We start from the raw sequence: 19,297 nt of genomic DNA, 5'->3' as shown, positions 1-19,297 counted from the left end.
CAGGTTGAACCCATCTGGTAGCTTATCCATGGCAGTGAAGGGTGAGCAGTGTGAGGTGACAACTAGAATAGAAGGTTCATGTGGGCTTGTAGTGCATGGTTTCAGTCTTGTTATAGGTTGAAGCCTTTTCCAGAGTGCCTTTTTTGTTGCATTAATAGCCATAAAACCTTTGTTTTGCCATTTTTGTGTACCCTGAGTGAATGCAGGGAAAACATACTAGCCTTTCATTAGGAGGTCAGGATTCCTACTTGAAAGTATCTTTATTCTCCCACCCCAAATGACCAAGGACTACTCCTCATGCACTAGAACCAGTTATCAGCATTTTGGGTCTTCTGTTTTCTTCTACTTTAAGTGAAAGAAATACTCTTTGACATGAGGGAAAGGTACAAGAAGGGAGCTACACAACCAGATAGACCCAGTAAGCAAATATCTAACACTAAAAGCTTTTCTTACTCTAAGTTTCAAAAGCACTTAAACTGGAAAAAAAAACAGCAACAGTGGCTTTTTTATGCTATTTGTCTCCCAACCTACCTCAGCAGTCTGCAAAATATGGCTGGTATGGAAATGTTCATTAGTAGGCTTTTAGTTTTAAAAACAACAGCAAAACTTGCTCTCTCTTCTGTTATTTGAGAGTGCTCCAATCCAATCCTGAGCAATGCAACCCTTAACTTACCCACAGAGAATCCCAAAGTACCCCTCCTCAGCACTCTGTGTAAGGGATGAAGCGTGGTAATATGCTCGCTGTTCATGCTTAAAGGCAGTAGGGTGTGTGTTCTGTCACTTATTTCTGCATAAACGCCTACTAACGGGATGGGAACTGTGCATGTCCTTTTCCATCCACTGTCCAGGCCTTTCAGTTTTTCCTATAGAGTGGGTTGCTCACCTGCTTGCCTGAATAAGATGACAGCTAAATATGTATATGCACAGCTTTCCACGTGTATTCACTTTGATTACTGCGTACACAGTTGCCTACAAATTTGTCTTCATTTGGTGCTTCTCCTGCTAGTCAGCTCACCTAAAGCTATGGATGACCATTTGAAGACTGCAGTGAAATTACCTCATGTGGAGCTGCATGGCTTTTTTCTTTTTGCTTTTTCGCTTTTAATGGCACAACTGAGGTCATGTCTTACTAATAATAGGTAGTACGGGGGAGTAGTAAGTCCATTATCTACATGTGGAGATCTTTAAATAATGTGAATGGCTGTATAATCTCAAACCATGACCTTTTTTTCCTTTAGCTTTCCAAAGGTCAGGGACAGAAATAGCATGTGTATGAAGAAACTGTTCTGTCCTGATTACGGTTGTTTGTTGTACAGTCGGCTTTGCCTTTGTTAGGTTGGCTAGATTAATAAATTGGTGCTGATAGCATTGAGTTCCTTCAAGGCAGGGAAGGGAGAGGAGGAAGCAACATGCTGTTTGTGTTGCATGGACTTCTCTGGGCAGGCTTTCCAGGTTTCTGTAGCATTTAGCCAGCCATGCTACCTGCAGTGTACTTCTCAAGCCTCTCTTGTTTTACAGTAAAATGGAAGCTGCTGTCTGCAGTATAATTGGAGGGGTCAGTGAAAGCTCAGTGGGAAACATCTTCAAAAAGTTAAATACTCTGAACTCAGCTCTGAATACAGTGATCTTAACAGCTACTGATGGAGTGTTGGTGGTAACGCTTCGCTTCGTAGTGAGAAATAAAGGTGCTGCTGGCTAATGAAAACAAGAGAGAATTGAGGAGTATAGTGCCTGAAGTGCTGTGTGGAAGTCATATGGCTGCTGACTGGGCCTTTTAGGGGACTGCTGCTTTTGGGAGCTTCGTAACGGTGCAGGTGTCTGATTCTGCTGTAGCACCCTCATGTGGCTTTAGCTCTAAGAAAGTTGAGGGAACATAAGCTTGCAAATAACACTGCCCTTCTTGTTATTCCCTCATCGTTTAGGAGCGTGAGCATGTTCGACATGAGATGTGAAGAAGAAGCTGTGTCTCAGCCTCACAGCAAAGCTCGCCATGAAAAACTGCAGAACATACACAACCAGCTGAAAGAGGACGAGACCAGATGGCAAGATGTGAGTGTACAACATTGTCTGCAATGCTGGCACTGAAGCCTGCTAGCTGGGCAAAAAAGTAAACAAGTAAACCTGCTAAACCTATAGTTGCCCTGTACTAAAAACAAGAGCTTTTTTTTTCTTTTTTTTTTTTTTTTTTTTTTTTTTTTTTTTTTTTTTTCCAATAGGTTGTTGCTAAAAGCATAGAAGGTCATAATTGGGTGTACTTTATACAACACGCAGGTGCACTCAGTATTTTTCTTTTTAATAAAATGTAATTAAACTGTAGGTAAAAATGGAAGCAGAACAGTTTCTATTCACTGATTTCTCCAAGTTTCTAATTAGTAATTGCCCGAAGTGACAAAATATAGGAGTAAGTAGGGTGATAAATGTATAGGTTGGACTTGACTTTAATAAATTGAATAGATACAGAAAATGCTAATATTTTCCATCTTATCCAAGCAAACAAATTACCCTTCAAGTTAGGTACACCCTGCTTGCATTACAAACCGTTCCCAAACCCTCCTTTTTATTTTTGCATTATCTTCAGCAAATCAACAGGGACACAAAAACATTGTTCATGATTTGCAGGTAGGTTAGTACCAGGAGTTTCAGTATCAGACTTGTTCATTCCTAAAGACTGATTTTCAATGAGGACTGTCTGAGTTGTGTTATTTTTAAATCTCTTCAAGCAGCTAGTACAGTGATTTCCAATTATAAGGACAGCTGCTACAAAACATCCTAGAGACATTTTTATAGAAAATTCAGAAAAAGCCCCAAAAAGAACAGTATACACAACTAATAAATAACTTTTTGTAGAACAATGAGGGATTTCAACTGAGTGGTCTGTATGTGTGGGAAGCCTTAATTTCCCAGCAGAGATAAGAATGAGTCCAAAGGAATTCAAGAGGTTTGAGGACTCTTCACTGCTGAATGGAAAATCCTCTGAGCTAAAGTGTGCAAGTTTTCCAGGCCCTCAGCACCTTACACGCCAAACTAAAAGTTCTGAAGAGCTACTAAAAATTCCTGTACTGGAATGTCCTTGGCATTCAGAGGGCTTTGTAGAGACGACACCACATTCATGGTCTCATATTTGTTATATGCCCATGCTGTAAATTTGCCAACAATTAACAGTTTCATAGCTTGTTTTATTATTATTGTTTTTCTAAAGCAGCAGAGCTGGAAAAGATAAACGTCTGGTTTTTAATTGCAAAAATAGGAGGAGGGCTTATGTTATGAAATTTGCTAATGAAAAACTAATTTCCAAACAATAGGCAATAGTGGGAGTAGCTGAATAAAGAAATGCTTTTGTACTTCAATGAGAATAATTAGTAACTGAAGAAAATGAAAGGCCATGTTTCAAGAAGGGGATTATGGACTGATATATGTAGGTCATGAGAAGAAATACTTTAATGAGCATTCCCTTGAGTGTAACGTCAATAATTTGTGGTTTTAAGCTAAATTAAAAGTGACAAGGTTTGTTCCTGGTTTTAATAAAATAAGTTATGCTTGCAGTACCTTCTGCTGTTTACCAATAAAAATGCAATTAAAATATTTGGAAAACCATGTAATTAATGAAATAGCCTTTGAATTAAGTATGTGTACAGAATCTCTGGTTTTTATTAAAACCAGAATTTGTTACAGTGCGTGAAATACTGTCTGTATCCCAATCTCCTAATGTTGTAAAGTTAATGACAAACATGCCCCTACGGTTTCCTATGAAGTTATTTTTATTGCAGAAGTTCTGCAGAGGGTATTTTTTACATGTAAAATTTTGTTCCTTTCCTGGTTGGTTGCAGAGAAATTTTACAGCTTAGAAACACTTGTTTGCTGCAGTATTTTACTGTGAAACAAATTTTGTCTTTCTACCCTCTGATATTTGTGAATTCATAACACAAGCAGGATGCAGGATGTAGGTGCCCATAGCAGGTATCCCCCATGGCTTTCTGTGTCTTAGTATCAAATTCGTTTCACATAAGAAGTGAAGAACCAGAATCACTGGGTCCTCTGGATAATTGTGGACAAGCAGCTTCCAAACAGAATAAGATTATTACTTCAACAAGAATGCATCTACATAGCTGGATACAAACCACAGTCTTATTTCTCTCTCATATCTCAAGCCAACCAAGCGCGTTGCAGAGCTTTGCTGACTGGGTTCATTGATTTCTGATGGCCAGTTTTTAGTTGTTTGCAACTCTACATTCAGCTGCCTTCCTTCTCCCGCAGGACCTGGCTCGGTGGAAGAGTCGTCGAAGGAGTGCTTCCCAGGATTTAATAAAAAAAGAAGCTGAGAGAAAGAAAATGGAAAGGTTATTGTCTGGAGATGGATCAAATGAGCGCAGAAAAAGCATCAAAACCTACCGAGAAATTGTGGAAGAGAAGTACGTATTTTACTGAAGTGCAGTGGTATGTCTGAAATTGTGGTGTGCTTCTTCAGTGATAGGTAGCTGTGCGCAGCCAGGCCTGCAGGACTAGAGTGGGGGAGAGGGAAGGATATCGATGGAGCAGAGGAAGCAGGACTGATTTGCAGTGTTAATTTTAATGTGATGGTCTTTCTTGTATTCTCCCATGCAGAGAGAGAAGAGAGCGGGAGCTTCATGAGGCGTACAAGAACGCAAAGTCCCAGGAGGAGGCTGAGAGCATCCTCCAGCAGTACATCGAAAGGTTCACCATTAGCGAAGCTGTCCTCGAGCGTCTGCAGATGCCAAAAATCCTGGAAAGAAGTCATTCAGTGGAGCCAGATTCCCCACTGAAAGACCCGAATCCTCTGAGATACTTAAGGCAACAGTCGCTGCCTGCTCCAAAATTCACTGCCACCATTGAAGCAACCATTGTGCCCACCGCTGAGTTAGAGCCCAGCGGTTCGACGGGCCGCACATCTCCCAGCAAAAGTGTTGTCTCCAAGGCTGTGCCTATGCTGACACCCAAGCCTTACTCTCAGCCCAAAAATACACAGGAAGTTTTAAAGAACTTTAAGGTAGGATATGTTGCACTCCTCAGAGTCAATTGGGAGGCAAAAAAAAGCCCCGAGTAAATCATCTCAGCATGTAAATGTTCAATGCAATATAAGTAAAAACTCGTAGCAACATTCTGACGTTATAAAATTCAGCTTCATGCACTGTGCTTTCCAGCCTAGTGGTCTTCTCTTGGCAACCAGCCTTTTGAGGAACTTGACCCTGGAGTATTTGTGCTGGTCATTTTCCATCAGGCTAAATTTGTTTGGGGGAAACAGAGAGAAATGGGGGGCCTCTAGGATAAAAGCAAGGCATTTTGTGAGAAAGAGGTTAGGGAAGAGTATGTTGTCATGTTTTTTGTTTGTTTGTGTTTATAACAAAAGGACAGGGGTGGGGTCCCTGGAGGCCTTGATGTTTGGAGTAATACCTGAACTGGCTTTTGTGTCAAAGATCTGATTTTGCCACACCCAGACAAGTCTGTCCCAATCAGCCAAGTCACAAGCCTTTGAAACACTGTAGTCTGCATCTATTTCAGAGAGTCACTACTCATTCAGGGTTAAGAACCAGCTTGCCCAGAGATGCTCTCTATCCTAAACATGCTTCTCACCAGGGATTAATGGGGAAAGCTGCTTCACTGGAGTAAAGAAGGAATACAGGGTGCCCATGCACATCGAGGGAAAACAGATTGGTACTGGGGCAGTGGTGTCACTGGGAACTGCTGGTGAGAGAGGTGGGGTGGCTGCACTAGGTTGCAAGAATTAGAGAAAGATTATGGGAATAAAAGAAGAGAACCTGGATAAAACTGGGGCTGCCTTGAATGAGGACCCAGAAACAGGCTTTGGAGTGTTGGCCGGGAGGGTTCAGAGAAGACTGAAACAAGGATATAAAACCTTGGGAATATATCCTTGGGCTGGGTGGATATGGAGAATGGAAGTAGGATTCCCTTCCCTTCCCTTCCCTTCCCTTCCCTTCCCTTCCCTTCCCTTCCCTTCCCTTCCCTTCCCTTCCCTTCCCTTCCCTTCCCTTCCCTTCCCTTCCCTTCCCTTCCCTTCCCTTCCCTTCCCTTCCCTTCCCTTCCCTTCCCTTCCCTTCCCTTCCCTTCCCTTCCCTTCCCTTTTTTTTTCTCACAGGACCCAGACCTATATGCATCACATTTCTGTTAATCCACACATAGTTCACATATACAGGGAGAAACTAACACGTGGATGCTTCTCCACCCTAGCCACCACTGAAAGTCCGTCTAGATCTTGATGTTGTGGAGTGAGATTTGTCTTAGTAAGAACCATTCCCTATACATGTATATCCTAATATTCCCTGTTATGTAGCTGTAGCATTATTTTGCCCCGAATCACCAGTCTGTCGGCGATTCTCAGCTCCAGTGACAATGTGTTGACTTGCTCCAGATCAGGAGAGGAGTATGTTTGTTTAACTCTGCAGCTGGGGCATCTGTCCTGATCATTCAAACATTTGGTTTTCCTCCCTAATATAAATAGAGAAATGTCTTAGTCTAAACAGAGACATTAAAATCGATGGTGTGGCCTGCCAGTGTTTTTCTGGCTTTTATATTTCTGAGGTCTTTCATGACCCACCTCTCTAGCAGATAATCCAGCACACAATCCCAGAAGACTCGGGGCTCAGCATCTGCCCACACTTGCAGCTGGAAATAAACCAAGGATTGTGCAGCGTGGCTGAAGGCAGTGAGGAAACTTTCCATCTGAAAAGCAGTCAGGACGGGTGAAACACGTGCAGAGCCTGGGAGCTGGCTGTGTGAGGTGCTAGCTGCCCACACCTCCCTGCCCTCCTGTCAGAGCTGAGGATGCCCAGCGCCCTGGAGATGGCCTCTCAGTACTCACCCTCAGATGAAGAGCAGGTCTCTGGACATATACAAGACATTAACAGGAGGGGTTTGCCCTTAGCACAGCACCAATCGCATATACTAAGTTGGAGTGCTGCTTTTGAGGTATCTAAGCTGTTTACTCAATAAGCAGAGTATTGGAGATAAGTGAATAGTGAACAGAGGAGCGGGGCAGGGAGGATGAACTGGCAAGGACTTCTCTTAAACCATGTCTCAGTTTGCTAAAGCAGTTTTGGTGCTTGTTGCATCCTTTTTCAATAGCAATGAAGTAAGCCAAAAGTTCCCACAGAAAGCCAGACCTCTGAGCCTGTTTTTACACGTTTTTTGTTTATGCAGTACCTGTGGAGAGCCCTGACATGACTCATCACCACATATATCCCGATGGCTTCCCTAAGAAATCACGGGTCTCTGCTGCTACTCCCCCAAAGTCCAATTAGTGGCAGAGCAGTCTCTCTGTACTTTCTCCATCACCTTTGTGTTGTCTCCTGTGATGATCCTTTTGCAAGGAAGGATCTCTGTGCAGAGATAAAAAAGCTCTTCTCCAAAACTCAGCCCTGCTGACAAGCCTATAAACCTTTCTGCTGTAGCTAGGCAGGAGCTATATGGTGCTACTGATACCTCGTGCTCTTCTGGTCCCTCTGCGGATCCCAGCTGGGCTCTTACTGTGAATGTCACACGAGTTTTTTGGAGCAAGACTTTCTCTGTGTATATACCTGGACTTCTACAAACAGCCTGCCAAACTGAAGGGACTTTCTAAGTGCTGTGCCCATCCAAAACATAGTGATGAGAGAAAGCTGTGTCAATGCAAAGGAAGAAGCTAGAGCTTGTTTTGTATTTTCTTCTTTGCTTAGGAGTTCCTCAGGGGGAATATAGGCCCTCCAAGGAGCAGGCTTAACCTTGAGAACAAAGTAGTTAAACTGTTTCTGCTCTCTCATCTCCATGATGACTGCATAAAATCATTTTCTGGGAAAGTGTCTATTTATTTTATAACTTCATGGAGAAGGTGGAATGCCCAATTTTATTTGTTGGTTCCTCACTTCCCTGTTATGAAAAGTAAAGAAACAAATGGATGAATTCTGCTGCTCCTGAGCCTTCAGACTTCACCCAGCAGTGCTTCAGAAAGCATATGCTAGTAATGCTGTGGTGAGCTTGCCAGACTACACAGCAGCTCGTTGGTTTAACTAGTCCTGGAGAACCAGCTGGCTTCTTGCACGACACAATGCAAAACCCCAAAATTTCAGTCTATAGCTTAAAGCATTGTTCTTTTAAAATCCACTGTGTATGTGATGTGCATAAAGGGTACGTGTAAGTTACTGGGAGAGCAAAATGTGGGAAACTGGGAAATCCAGGAATATCCTGAACTTCTGTCTGTATTTTATGACCCCACAGACTGGGGTTTTCTTCTATCTTGGCCTGTAGAAACGTGTGCTTGGCTCTGTCCTGCACTGGTGGTGTAGACTGTGTTAACAGCAATAGTAATGTTGTGTTGAAGTCTTAATTTCCTAAATTTCTCTGAATGCTAATTTCCTCCATGTATTTATTTAACTGTATTCTGCAGGTAGATGGAAAAGTCAGCGTGAATGGAGAGAATTTCAACGGAGTTGAAGAAAAGGATAAAGAGTGTACAACAGTAATATTTACTCAATCGCCAAGCAGATCTCTGAAATTTGATGGAGTAGCCAGAGGGGACAGGCCCCCGGTAGAGTTGAAGAAGGACCCCACAAGTGTTGAGCTCAGTTTACAGAGGCCTGCCACTCAGAGTGTGCACAAAGAGCCAACAGTAAGAGCAACACGAACAAACCAGCCTTACTTTCTCTGCCAATTTTCTGTCTCGTAATGTATTTAATCACTAACTAATGAAACCCAAGTGGTTATGTTTGTTTTATTTCAAGAGGGTGTGCCCAGACCAGGAAAAAAAATCCTTTGTAAATTAAAGGTTTCTTCTTCTGGGATGTGGGTAGAGAAATGGGAAGGGAAGGTTCAAAAACTTTTTGCAGCCAACGTTTCTTTTTTTTTTGGATGGCATGCAGCTGATAAGCATGCTTTAAATGTGCTGGGCCAGGGAGAAATTGACTCTGTGTCCCAGCTATTGTGCACGCTTATTCAGCTCTTCTCCTGATGTTAGCTGATTAGATCAGCAACATAATTGGACTGTGTGAGCCATTATAATTAGTCTCAGTTTTCAATTTTCAAATGAGGATGTGGATGTGCTGGCAGTTTTGAGCATTCAGCTTTTATTCCCCTCTCAGAAATATTAGAGAAGGGGATAAGTTATTGAAATACTCCAAGGGGCCAATGTGCTTCTTAACTGCCTTATCAAAGAAACAAATTAATTTTACCTTTTCATCTCTCTCCCCCACTTCCCCAGAGAGAAAGGCAGAAAAAAAAAATGGAGCATATCACAGCAGGAATCTAGATGCTACAAAACTATCACAGAAGTAGATGGTTAAAAACAAAACAAGAAATAAGGACTGGACTACTAATAAAGTATGTTAAAGGATTGCAACAAGTGGCAGGACAGGGAGTTTTAGCCATTCTTTTTTGTGTAACAACAAAGAGAATCAGAGATGCGATGAAATGTGGATTATGATAATTTTTTGCTTTCATCTCAGATTTCTTCCAAGTATCGGCCAGGTGGATAACAGGGAGTGGGCAGGGAGGGATGGTTCATTCATGCCAAAGGGCTTGTGTCTTATCTTACTTCCCTGCTTCATGGCAGTCTTTGGCCACAGACAGATGGGCTTTGAAGTCTACTTGCTGCAGAGTAGCTGGGAGCTGGGATGTGCACTGAGCACAGACTTGATCTTGTCAGGGGGAATTGGTGTATAGGCAAGAGTGAATGATTTGCAGGATGGCAGAGCAAAGATTTCTTGCTTCAGAATTAATTGGTCCTAAGGGAGAAGCCAGGTAGGCATTGCATCTGGTTTGGGAGAGCTGGGAAGGGGAATCTTTGGAGGGCAGAGAGGGGCCACAGCTTGCTATAGATTAGAAGCAATCACAATGGTGATCAGAAAATTAGCAAAACATAAATATTACTGTCTCCATTTTTAGGAGCTGTGGAAGAGTTGAGAGAAAATTCAGCAGTAGCAGCCACTGGGGCTCTTTGTACCTGTTTGATGGGCCTCTTTGTACCTGATTGATGCCCTTACCTTTTCTTTCCGTAGTTTTGGTGATGATGTGGCCAGCTGAATTCTAATTTTTCTGCTTTCAGTGTCTTAGCCCTCACGGTGATTTTGGCAAACAGGCAGAACTGCTTGAATTCTGAGATTCTTTGCAACTCTGATGTTTGCAGAATATCCTCCTGGTTTGTAAACTTGAGCATGCTTAATGGTGAAGTCGTCTGGAGAGAATGAGCACGCACCCAAATGGTGCTATTTCTCCATTCCAACAAAGGATTTTTTATCATTAGCTTCATAATTTGATCATTAATGTGACTGGGTAGTGCAAATCATTACAATTACTCCAGGCACTTCAGCCTCAAACAAAGGTGTGTGTGTCAGGCATGTCAAGGGCAGAGCACGGTGAGGAGGTTGCTTTGAGGGAGTCTACCACGGGCAAACAAGTGGAATGCACTGAGCATGACGGGGGCAGAGAGAGGGAGATCTGCCTGTGGCTGGGAGCAAATTCAGTAGCCTAAGATAAGATTCACTGATTTGTTTCCTTCTAAATACTTGCTTCTCTGTACCCAGATGCTTAGTTTTAATTTTCCAGGCAGCAACTTAGCTCAGTCAAGTGTACAGGAATGCCCTAGTTCATGGATAGGAAGGGCTGAGGTGCCAGGCCACAGAGATGGAGCATGGGACCGACACTTGGCTTCCTCACTGGTGTGGGGGCACAGGCTGGCCCTGCCAGACATCTCCAGATAGATGCCATCAGGCTGGGGCCAGCTTACCTGCTGGAACTGGGCAGCTACCTGGAGTCACTTCACTCAGCCTTCCCCCTGTCCCTGTTTTACTTTGGTTTGTGAACAACTGATAACAGTGATGTCAGCCAGCATCTGCGGTCTGGAGTATTGAGCTCATCTCGGAAGATACAGCCTCTCCTAGGAAGGCTGGGAATCCAAGCCTGGAAAGAAAAGAGCCATCTGGGCTTGTCGCACTCCTCATAAAACACCTTCTTGGAAGTAAAACCTCTGAAGCTGCCACTTTTATCACCTCCAGCTGCAAGAAACCTGTGCAAGGCTGAAGTAAAGACTGTCTTCTAGCTAGTGGTGATGTTGTTATGATCCTTCATGAGGCAACAGCTTAGTTGGCCACTGCGTCTTTTTATGAGACTGGTGTGGCGTTTTTCACAAGAAGTTTTTCTTTGTAGGGGCTTGGTTAAACATGTGTTTAGTTTGACCCACTCAGAAAGTTTCTGTCTGATGTTTAACCCTACTGAACTTTTAGGAGAAGACGCAAACAGGGATAGGAAGCAGCCAAGATGAAGAAGCAGAGCTGTCTGAAGTGGAAGAAGCAACTACATTTCTGCTAAGAAAAAAAATACAAACAGATGCAATGGAGCATGTTTCAAAGTCTTTTCTAAACTTGCTTTCACTGCCTTTATTTGCACACTTTCCCTTATTTATATAGTTTAGAGACTTGTTAGCTCCGTCCTTCCCTGGCTTGGATTAAGATTCACAGGCACCAGTTCCTCTGTCTACTAAGAGATGCTCTTTCTAGTTTTTGTTGCTTTGTTTTTGTTTTCCTCTAGTTGCTCCTAGCTTAGTTTTCTTTATGTATTTTATTAGCTCACTTTCTGCCCAGACTCTCTTGCTGTGAGAGTTCATATTCCTTTTCGTATAGATGTTACCTTTGGCCCTTCTGTCCTCCTCATCTGATTCTCTTCCTGTTCTTTGCATGCCCCTTCCTCCTCCATCCCTCTTACGGCTGCTTCCCTGCTGTTTCAATTCAGTTGTCAAATTGACCGGTCCTGTCTTCTCTCTGCCTGGCAGCCTTCCCTTTGAAGCTGTGTAGCCCTGCTCTAAATCTGTCCGGCTGGCCTCAGGCGTTGTCTGCAGTACGGGAAGATGCTGTGCAGCTGTACTTCAACAGCTCTCTTGGCCTGAATTTTGGAAAAAAGTTTAATCAAGTTGTACCACTTGAAATGCTAGTGTGATTTTTTGGGAGCTAGAAAAGCGTAAGAACCGTTTTGTATGGGTTACTCCATACCTCAATGTAGGTTGTCTTTCAGACAAAAAAGAACCCCCACATACATGCAAACCCTGTAATGATTGGTGACCAGCGACTGATTGGGAAATATTAATAACTCCTGTCTGGATTCACTATGAAATGGGATGCAAAAAGCTGCAGCAGGTGGGAAGCATGGTAAAGAAGAATATTTTCCAAAAACTGGGCTTGTGTATGTATCGTGTATACAGAGTACTTAGATTTTGGGGGGGTTTTACAGGAGACATACCTTTATTCAAAGTAGTTATATTTTGCCTATGATTCAAGGCTGACTTTGCTAGGAGATATAAATTTGGCCTATGAGTAGGATGGAAGTATCCCACTGGTGCTTGTGGAACAATGTGCAGCTAGGAGAGGTGGCAGGTAAAGCACACCTCTTTTTTATTTTTTTTCCCCTGCAAAAACTGGGGCAGAAGCCCAAAGACTGACATGCTCAAAATCCTCTGATCAGTCAGAGGCAATGCCAGGAACAACGTGAAAATCATCTCCTCACTTTAGTCCTGTCTTTCAGCCATTAGGCTGTGTTTTCTTTCTATCATACATAGCAGTTATGCACATTACAAATACTGAGAAGTTGTATCCTCTTACTCTTTGAATTAGAAGTTGGCAAAATAAATGTTTTGTTTTAAAACAATATTTGTGCAGATTTTAGTGTAGGGGGATTAATTTGTCAGTGTGTAACACCACTTTATTTTAACTAATCTTTGTATGGCCATTTAGAAATTACTGGCTTGTTATAGCTCTAATTATAGCTTTGCTCTGATCAACCAAAAAATAAATAAATATAGACAGTAACTTTAAAAAGATCGGGGTGGGGTCGTGGTGGTGGGGAGATTTGGGCTTTCTTTTAATTTTTAGTTAGCCAGCTTAAACTTGTCCGTTTCTACTCACTGCATGCTTGGCACAAAAGAAACATTTTTTTTTTCTATATCCAAGTAACACTCTCCTTCATCTTCAAAAATCCACTGATTGAACTGAGATTAAAGTATAAGCTTTCTTGTGGTTGGGGATTGTTGGCCAAACTACAAGCGAGCAGGACTGAAATCCTGATTTGTACATATCTGGTAAGACAAGTCTTTGTTCTTTGATTCATTACAAGAAACACTTGCAGAGTAAGGTATATATATTCCAGATTGACAGCTTTTCCTTAACCATACATGGGAAGATGCATGGCGGGCTGGACTACCTGAAGGGAAAAAGGGTTAGAGTGAGAAATAAGAACAACAAAACTTCAAAGTGGGTAGAACAGAACTCTGCTTGCGATGTGGTTATGAATTTAGCATCCATGTCTCCCATCACGCAGACCCCCATCCGATTTTCAGTGTCTGCAAGTGATAGGAGATTGTTTTTTGCCCAATTGAGCAGTGATAACGAGCAAAAATGACTCTAACAAGAATTCTTAACACTATTTCTTGCAGCACTTTGAAGGCTTCTCTGTCAATTACTGATCCACCCTGGTCTTTGGCTGTAATAGCTGATCTGATTATAGCATTATCTAGCTGCCAGTGAAAGGGGCAGATGATTTAACATGTCAGAGCAGTGTCTGACTGCAGCACTGCACTGGCATAGCATGCAAGGCACTTACCTCGGGCAGCCCAAGGTCATTTCAGCGTTACCACTCGCAACAGAATAAGCTAGCTTCAATTAGAAAATCATTGTATGATATTTTAAAGGCTTGGAATATAACCTGTAAAATGCTGATACATATACAATTTCCATCATAGAAGTTTAAAGGATGCATTGGGTAATTTGTACATGTGGCTATTGATACTGCAACCAATTTCATTCCTGAGGGACTTTACAGAATTCACACTGTAGTTCTCACCTGATTCTTCCAGCTCTCTGCATTCTTGCTGGTTCCAGACAGCTTGTTTTGTCATGTTTTCATAGAAAATACAGTATTACCATTTTATGTGATTTTGTGTACAAGTAGTGTTAACTGACCTGCAGTTTGACTTAATTTACAATAAGGGCTAATAAAGTTCTGCTGTAACTTCCTTTGGAGTTTGAATTCTTGTAGCAGTTGTGAAGTTCAGTGTTTCAGAGTTCCTAGTTAGTGTATTTTTAGGGTTTTGTAAGAAAGGTTCTGCCACAGCAGTAGGCAATGGGGCTGTTTCTGGCTTATAGGATCATAGCTCAAGAAATACCTGGATTGATATCCTAGTCCATGGGATAAAAGATCCTGTCGGCCACAAACTGAGCTGATATATTGTCATGCCAAACAGGAGTTTGATAACACTACACAAGAGCTTCCCTCTTAGGTACCCTCAGCAGAGGCAGTGGTGCCTCTTCCCACATGAACGCTGTGGTGTGGACAGGCTGCATGGGTCCTTCATCCCAAAGTCTCAGATCTACTCTGAAATGCCCAAGGAACATTACTCACTAAGGTGTTTTTCAGTGCCCATGTCAAAATACAGTCTTCCCAAGTGCAATTGAATGTTTTAATGGCTTTTTTATATTCAGTGGTAACATTGCGCTTTGATTACAAAATATTTATGAAATGCAAGTGGTAGTCTGTGGTAGAAAAGACATTTTATTGGCTCCATCAGTACATGATTTTTTTACAATGCATCTTATAGCTGCGGATAAAATACCAGATAATATTACATTACTTGGTATTACAAATAGAATTAGATACACTGGGAATGAGAGTTCCCCGGTGAAGTTCACTTAATCTTTTTTTGTAAATTACTTACTAATCAGTTTTATATTTTTAGCTTTATGTTGCTAACATTTAATTGCTCAGCAGAGGGAGGAGAAAGAGTCAAGTCTCGTGAGCAGGAGCAGGGCTTCTGCAGTATGTCATTTCCAAAATCAATTCTCCTGCAGCAAGCAGTAGCTCTTCCTTTTTTTTTTTTTTACTCCTCTTTGAAAGAATTTCTATAAATAACATCTGTATCTATAACTAGCTCAACCTCCATACTGGATAGTAAGATCATAGGTGGATTTAGTTGAGATTTCACTTACACAGGATAGCAGCGTGGCCCAGCACCAAGTGTAGGTTCCTGAGATAACTCTAGAACTGGAGGAGATAATGTTGTATTGGCTCCATGTGTTTGCTGAGCCTTTTAATTTTTCAGTTTCAGCAGTTGCTTTTTGAGAGTGGAGGGTGAGTTCCGTTGCTTTACATAATAATAATCTAAATATTAATAATTGAAACATGAAACGATTTCATTGGAAGGCTTGTATTTTGGAATGATGAATAGAGCTATCGGGTAGGTACCTTTTGCCTTTCCAGTGAAAATGTACTTTTTAGAGGGCAAACAGTGAGCTTTTGGTAATAGCTATTTGTTTAGTTTTAACGGAGGACTGCGGGTTGTAGAATCACAGAATAATTCAGGTTGTAGGTCTCCAGCAGGGTCTTCTGGTCAAAGCAGGATCAGTTATAGGAGCTGACCAGGTTGCTAAGTCCTTAATCATTCGAGTCTTGAAAACCTCCAAGGATGGAGATGGCAGCCTGTTACACTGCCTGGTTGTCCTCATGGAGGAAGAAATACTTATTTCTGCATTGCACAAGGGTGGGAGTGAACAGAAGATTCCCAGTAGTAGTTGCTGTCCTGTCAGGAGCCAGAACTGAGGTTGAAGGAGACACCTTTAGGTGCGGTATTTTTTTGCTGGGGTAGAGGAAGGGGCAGAAGCTTTCACTGAAACACAGGCTGGCATCAAGGTGAGCTGGGGAAGGGTGAGGTGGGTTATACAGAAGAAGAGAGCAGCAGAATGACAAGGGGCAAACCTATTGCATTTGTCTGGGTTTGCCACCTGCGCCTTGCCTGGAGCAGAGGACTTGGGTGGGCAGAGGTGAGGGTGCAGCGAAGGCACCAGGCACTGAGGAGAAAGCCCTGTCCGGGGCAGCCATCCCCAGCAGGTGCCGGAGGGGATACACTGCCACTTCCAGCCACTCACCACTGTCACTTGGTGCCTATCCTGCCTCCCAACACTGCCCCTGGCCACAGCCCCGTACCAGGACTGGTCTCAGGGAGTTGTCCCAGACACGTTCTCTGCCCCTCGCCACAACACGCTTCCCTCCAGAGAGAAGCAGAGACACAGGGGTTTGCTCCCACTGCTAACAGCAAAGCTCTTTGAAGTCAAAGTGTGCCCACAAGGTGCCTGCTGGCACTGGCATCCTGCTGGCACTGCCACCAGACGTCCCGGTGACACCGCTGGGGGAGCCCAGGCCTGCTGCCCGTGGGGCCTGCATGGATGCGGGGCCGTAGGCTCACGGCCGTCTGTGGGGAGGGGAGGCAGTGTCTGCGCAGAGGGCAGAGGTGTGAATCCTGCCCCCAGAAAAGAGGAAATTTCAGCACATTTCCTCTCTCGCAGCTGTTAATAAGATTGAGGGACAGGAAAGGGAGTCTACAAAGATTGCTTCTGAAATGCGTTGCTTTTCATTTCTAAACGTATTCTGCTTCTTTTTTTTTCTTCCTCAGTTGGATGCGCCATCTTCTAGCTCTCTCATGTGCTAGAGGCACCGCGCGGTAGCTGATTGATTTGCTGCATTTTTTTTTTCCTGATTTGCCTACCGGGAAAGCAGATAAAAAGGGGAAGCTGCTGAATAAATCAGCTGCAATGCTACTGTTGTTTTGATGGTGTGGTTTAGCTCTGCAACAGGTTTGTCCTGGGTCAGGAAGCTGGCTTTTCAAAACGATTTGGATTATTCACTTGATATGGTCTCACCATTTTTTTTCAGTCCTTTCCCAATAACACTTCAAGTATTTCATTACCTTTATTACCAACTCTGCCTTTTCCCTTCAGATAACTGATTGTTTAGACAACCGTGAAATAAAGGAAGTATTTAATTACTTTGCCACTTTTAAAGCCCTCGAATGTGCTGGGTATTCACTGATGCATACGTTTTTGTGTTATTCTGGAAGAGAAAACCAGGGGTGAAATGTATGCTTATCTCCAGCTAACACAATTCAAGATATCCTCCAATTTTAAAAGCTTGCGTGAGCTATTCCAAAGCGACTGCATAATGGCTGCTTGCTGAACGCTTAGAAAAGGAGATTAAAGCCCGGTGACTCGGTGCCAGAGCAGCACATACCGCTCAGAGACTCGCTCCCCGGTGCACAGCTCCCTACCAAGCTCTAAAACAGCCTGGTCCCAACACATTATGAAGCAGCAGCGAGCACTGCTCTACAGAATTAACCCATACTTTTATTTCCAGTGCACTCACTGCATTTCCATCCTCTTCAGGCCTCCCCAGGGGAAGTGGATCCGGCAGCCAGCCAGCAGACCGAGGGCAGCCCCGGCGGAGCAGGACCAGGGAGCCCTTTGGGCGCATCCCCAGGTGGGTGGCTGCTGCCCTGACCCCTGTCCTGGCCCACCACTGGTCTGGGCTTGATGCCCACCCTGCAGCAGCTGCAGCCCAGTAAGTGCATCTGCAGCGGCACCAAGAGGGTTTATTAGACAGTGCAGAAGAAGGCAGAAATGACATTCATGGTTGCACGCTGCTCCGGGTGCAAGGTGACAGTGTTGTGCACTGCCTTGATTTTCTGCTTTAAAGGCTCTATGCACAATCCCTAATCTGGGAAAATGAATTTACTCGTAAAATTTGAAACAGCTATCCTCAGAATGGTGTTTTTGAAATATTACCTTTGAGCATGCATTTTATCTACTGCCTGTATCTATTTTATCATACTAAGCTCATGGTCTTTTTCTGTTTGTATTTTTGAAATGGGTCTATTAAAGTTCAGCTTGGTACAGGTAAGTAAAAGGGACTGTTTACAGTAGGTATTTAAAGGAAATCTCTGCCTGTAATTGGTATATAAATATGCTGCTCCAATTTGCTGAAGAGATAAATGTGACTTAAGTAATTGAGCTTGTCTCTCAAACATCAATGGAGTACCATCCTCCAAGATTAGAAGCACATCCAGACTTTTCTTGATGTGCCGCACAACTATGACGCACATGTACTGCTAGTGACAGCTCATCGGCTGGCTTAATTACTTTGTCTCATAGTTAGAAATAGGCCAGACTTCCAGGTAGAAAAAAATCACTGCATAGCAGCACAGAGTGTAACAATCTGGAATTGCAGCTGGCAAGTAATGTAGAGATTGCAGGTGTGGAATGAATCAACCAAATCCTCTTCTCAACAGTCAGCAGTGAGGAGCTCCACACCTGTGAGAAATGCTAAACATTAAGTATTGGTAGCAAAGGTTAATATGGTCTGCCAAAGAAAGCTGGGAGAACATCTTGAGAAAGCTGCAATGGCAAAACAATGTGGATTTTCAGTGTCTGCTTTGGAGGGATAGATGTGGTCCAAGCTGTGTGACAGACAACCTCATCTGCTGTTCAGTATAAGCCATATACTTCCATGCTGTGACCCCTAAGCCACTAATGGTGTGGGAACTGCTCCAAAGTGGTGTGCATCTGCCAGGCAGCAGGAACAGCTCTTGTCTCTGCTGGTGTGGGCGTTCTTAGTGCAGCTTTGGGGTGCCTCCCTTTCTTAGCTCCCTCTCCTAGCCTGTCAAAGAGGTACCTGTTGGAGGTGGAACAGGATCAGAAGCTGAGATTGTGTTCCAGAATGTTTAAGAGATGTGTGGGTGCTTGTGCACTGCCTGGGATGGCAGAAACTGCTCCATGGTGGTGCCAGCTGGCAGCCACTGGGTTTTCACAGACCTCAGCTGTGGGCCCTTGTGCTCCTGGTCCCTTGTCCTTGTAAACCAGCATAAATTTAGTGTTTTTTGTTTGTTTGTTTGTTTGTTTTTGTTGTTGTTTTTGTTTGTTTATTTGTTTGTTTGTTTGTTTTTCTGTGTGTGTGTGTGTGTTGTTGGTTTGCTTTTTTTCTTTTTTTAAGAACTGAGTCCCAACCTGGTTATTCCAGTCCAAGGCTTCCTTTTACCACAATTTCTTTGCTTTCTGATGCCTGACTGACTTGGTTCAGTGGAAACAGCCAAGCTGGCATGTCTTCCAGTGCTGACAGTGAGACCATGTTAACTGTTGTAGAGCTGCTTGTCCAGGTAGCACCTTAGAATAGGATTCATCACACAGCTCTAGGAATGCGCACTACAGAGATCTGTACCTCAGTAGATGTGTTAATAGGTTACAGCTCATTTCAGACAAGAAAAGTGTCTGAAATTGTTTGTGTGATCCTTCTCGAAGGAGTGCCTTTCTGCCTTTTTTAACCATGAAGGGTGTCCCATAGTGACCAACTCAAATGTCAGCATCTACATTTCATCAGGTGAAATTCATCTTTCAAGTTTTGTCTTTTCTGAGAGATTAATTTTGCCAGTGTTGAAGAAAGAAGATATGAAATAAGTCTACATTGTATCTGGAAAAAATATCTTAACCTT

At 43.1% G+C, this 19,297-nt stretch overlaps 1 protein-coding gene across 12 annotated transcripts in view; it reads left to right on the top strand.

Moving 5' to 3' along the window:
* The window catches only part of LIMCH1 (LIM and calponin homology domains 1), a 171,550-nt gene that overhangs the window by 131,673 nt on the left and 20,580 nt on the right, over positions 1 to 19,297 (top strand). For all 12 annotated transcript variants that reach the window (XM_038177873.2, XM_027457186.3, XM_027457184.3 and 9 more), the window contains 5 exons: positions 1,923 to 2,049; positions 4,255 to 4,409; positions 4,603 to 5,005; positions 8,396 to 8,617; positions 17,199 to 17,292. In XM_038177873.2, coding sequence (XP_038033801.1) covers positions 1,923 to 2,049; positions 4,255 to 4,409; positions 4,603 to 5,005; positions 8,396 to 8,617; positions 17,199 to 17,292 — 1,001 coding nt within the window. The remainder of the gene's footprint in view (positions 1 to 1,922; positions 2,050 to 4,254; positions 4,410 to 4,602; positions 5,006 to 8,395; positions 8,618 to 17,198; positions 17,293 to 19,297) is intronic.

The sequence above is a fragment of the Anas platyrhynchos genome, chromosome 4, assembly GCF_047663525.1.
Source record: "Anas platyrhynchos isolate ZD024472 breed Pekin duck chromosome 4, IASCAAS_PekinDuck_T2T, whole genome shotgun sequence".
Lineage (NCBI taxonomy): Eukaryota > Metazoa > Chordata > Aves > Anseriformes > Anatidae > Anas > Anas platyrhynchos.
Note: the sequence above shows the minus strand (reverse complement) of the source record. Positions and strands in the feature narration are given on the sequence as shown.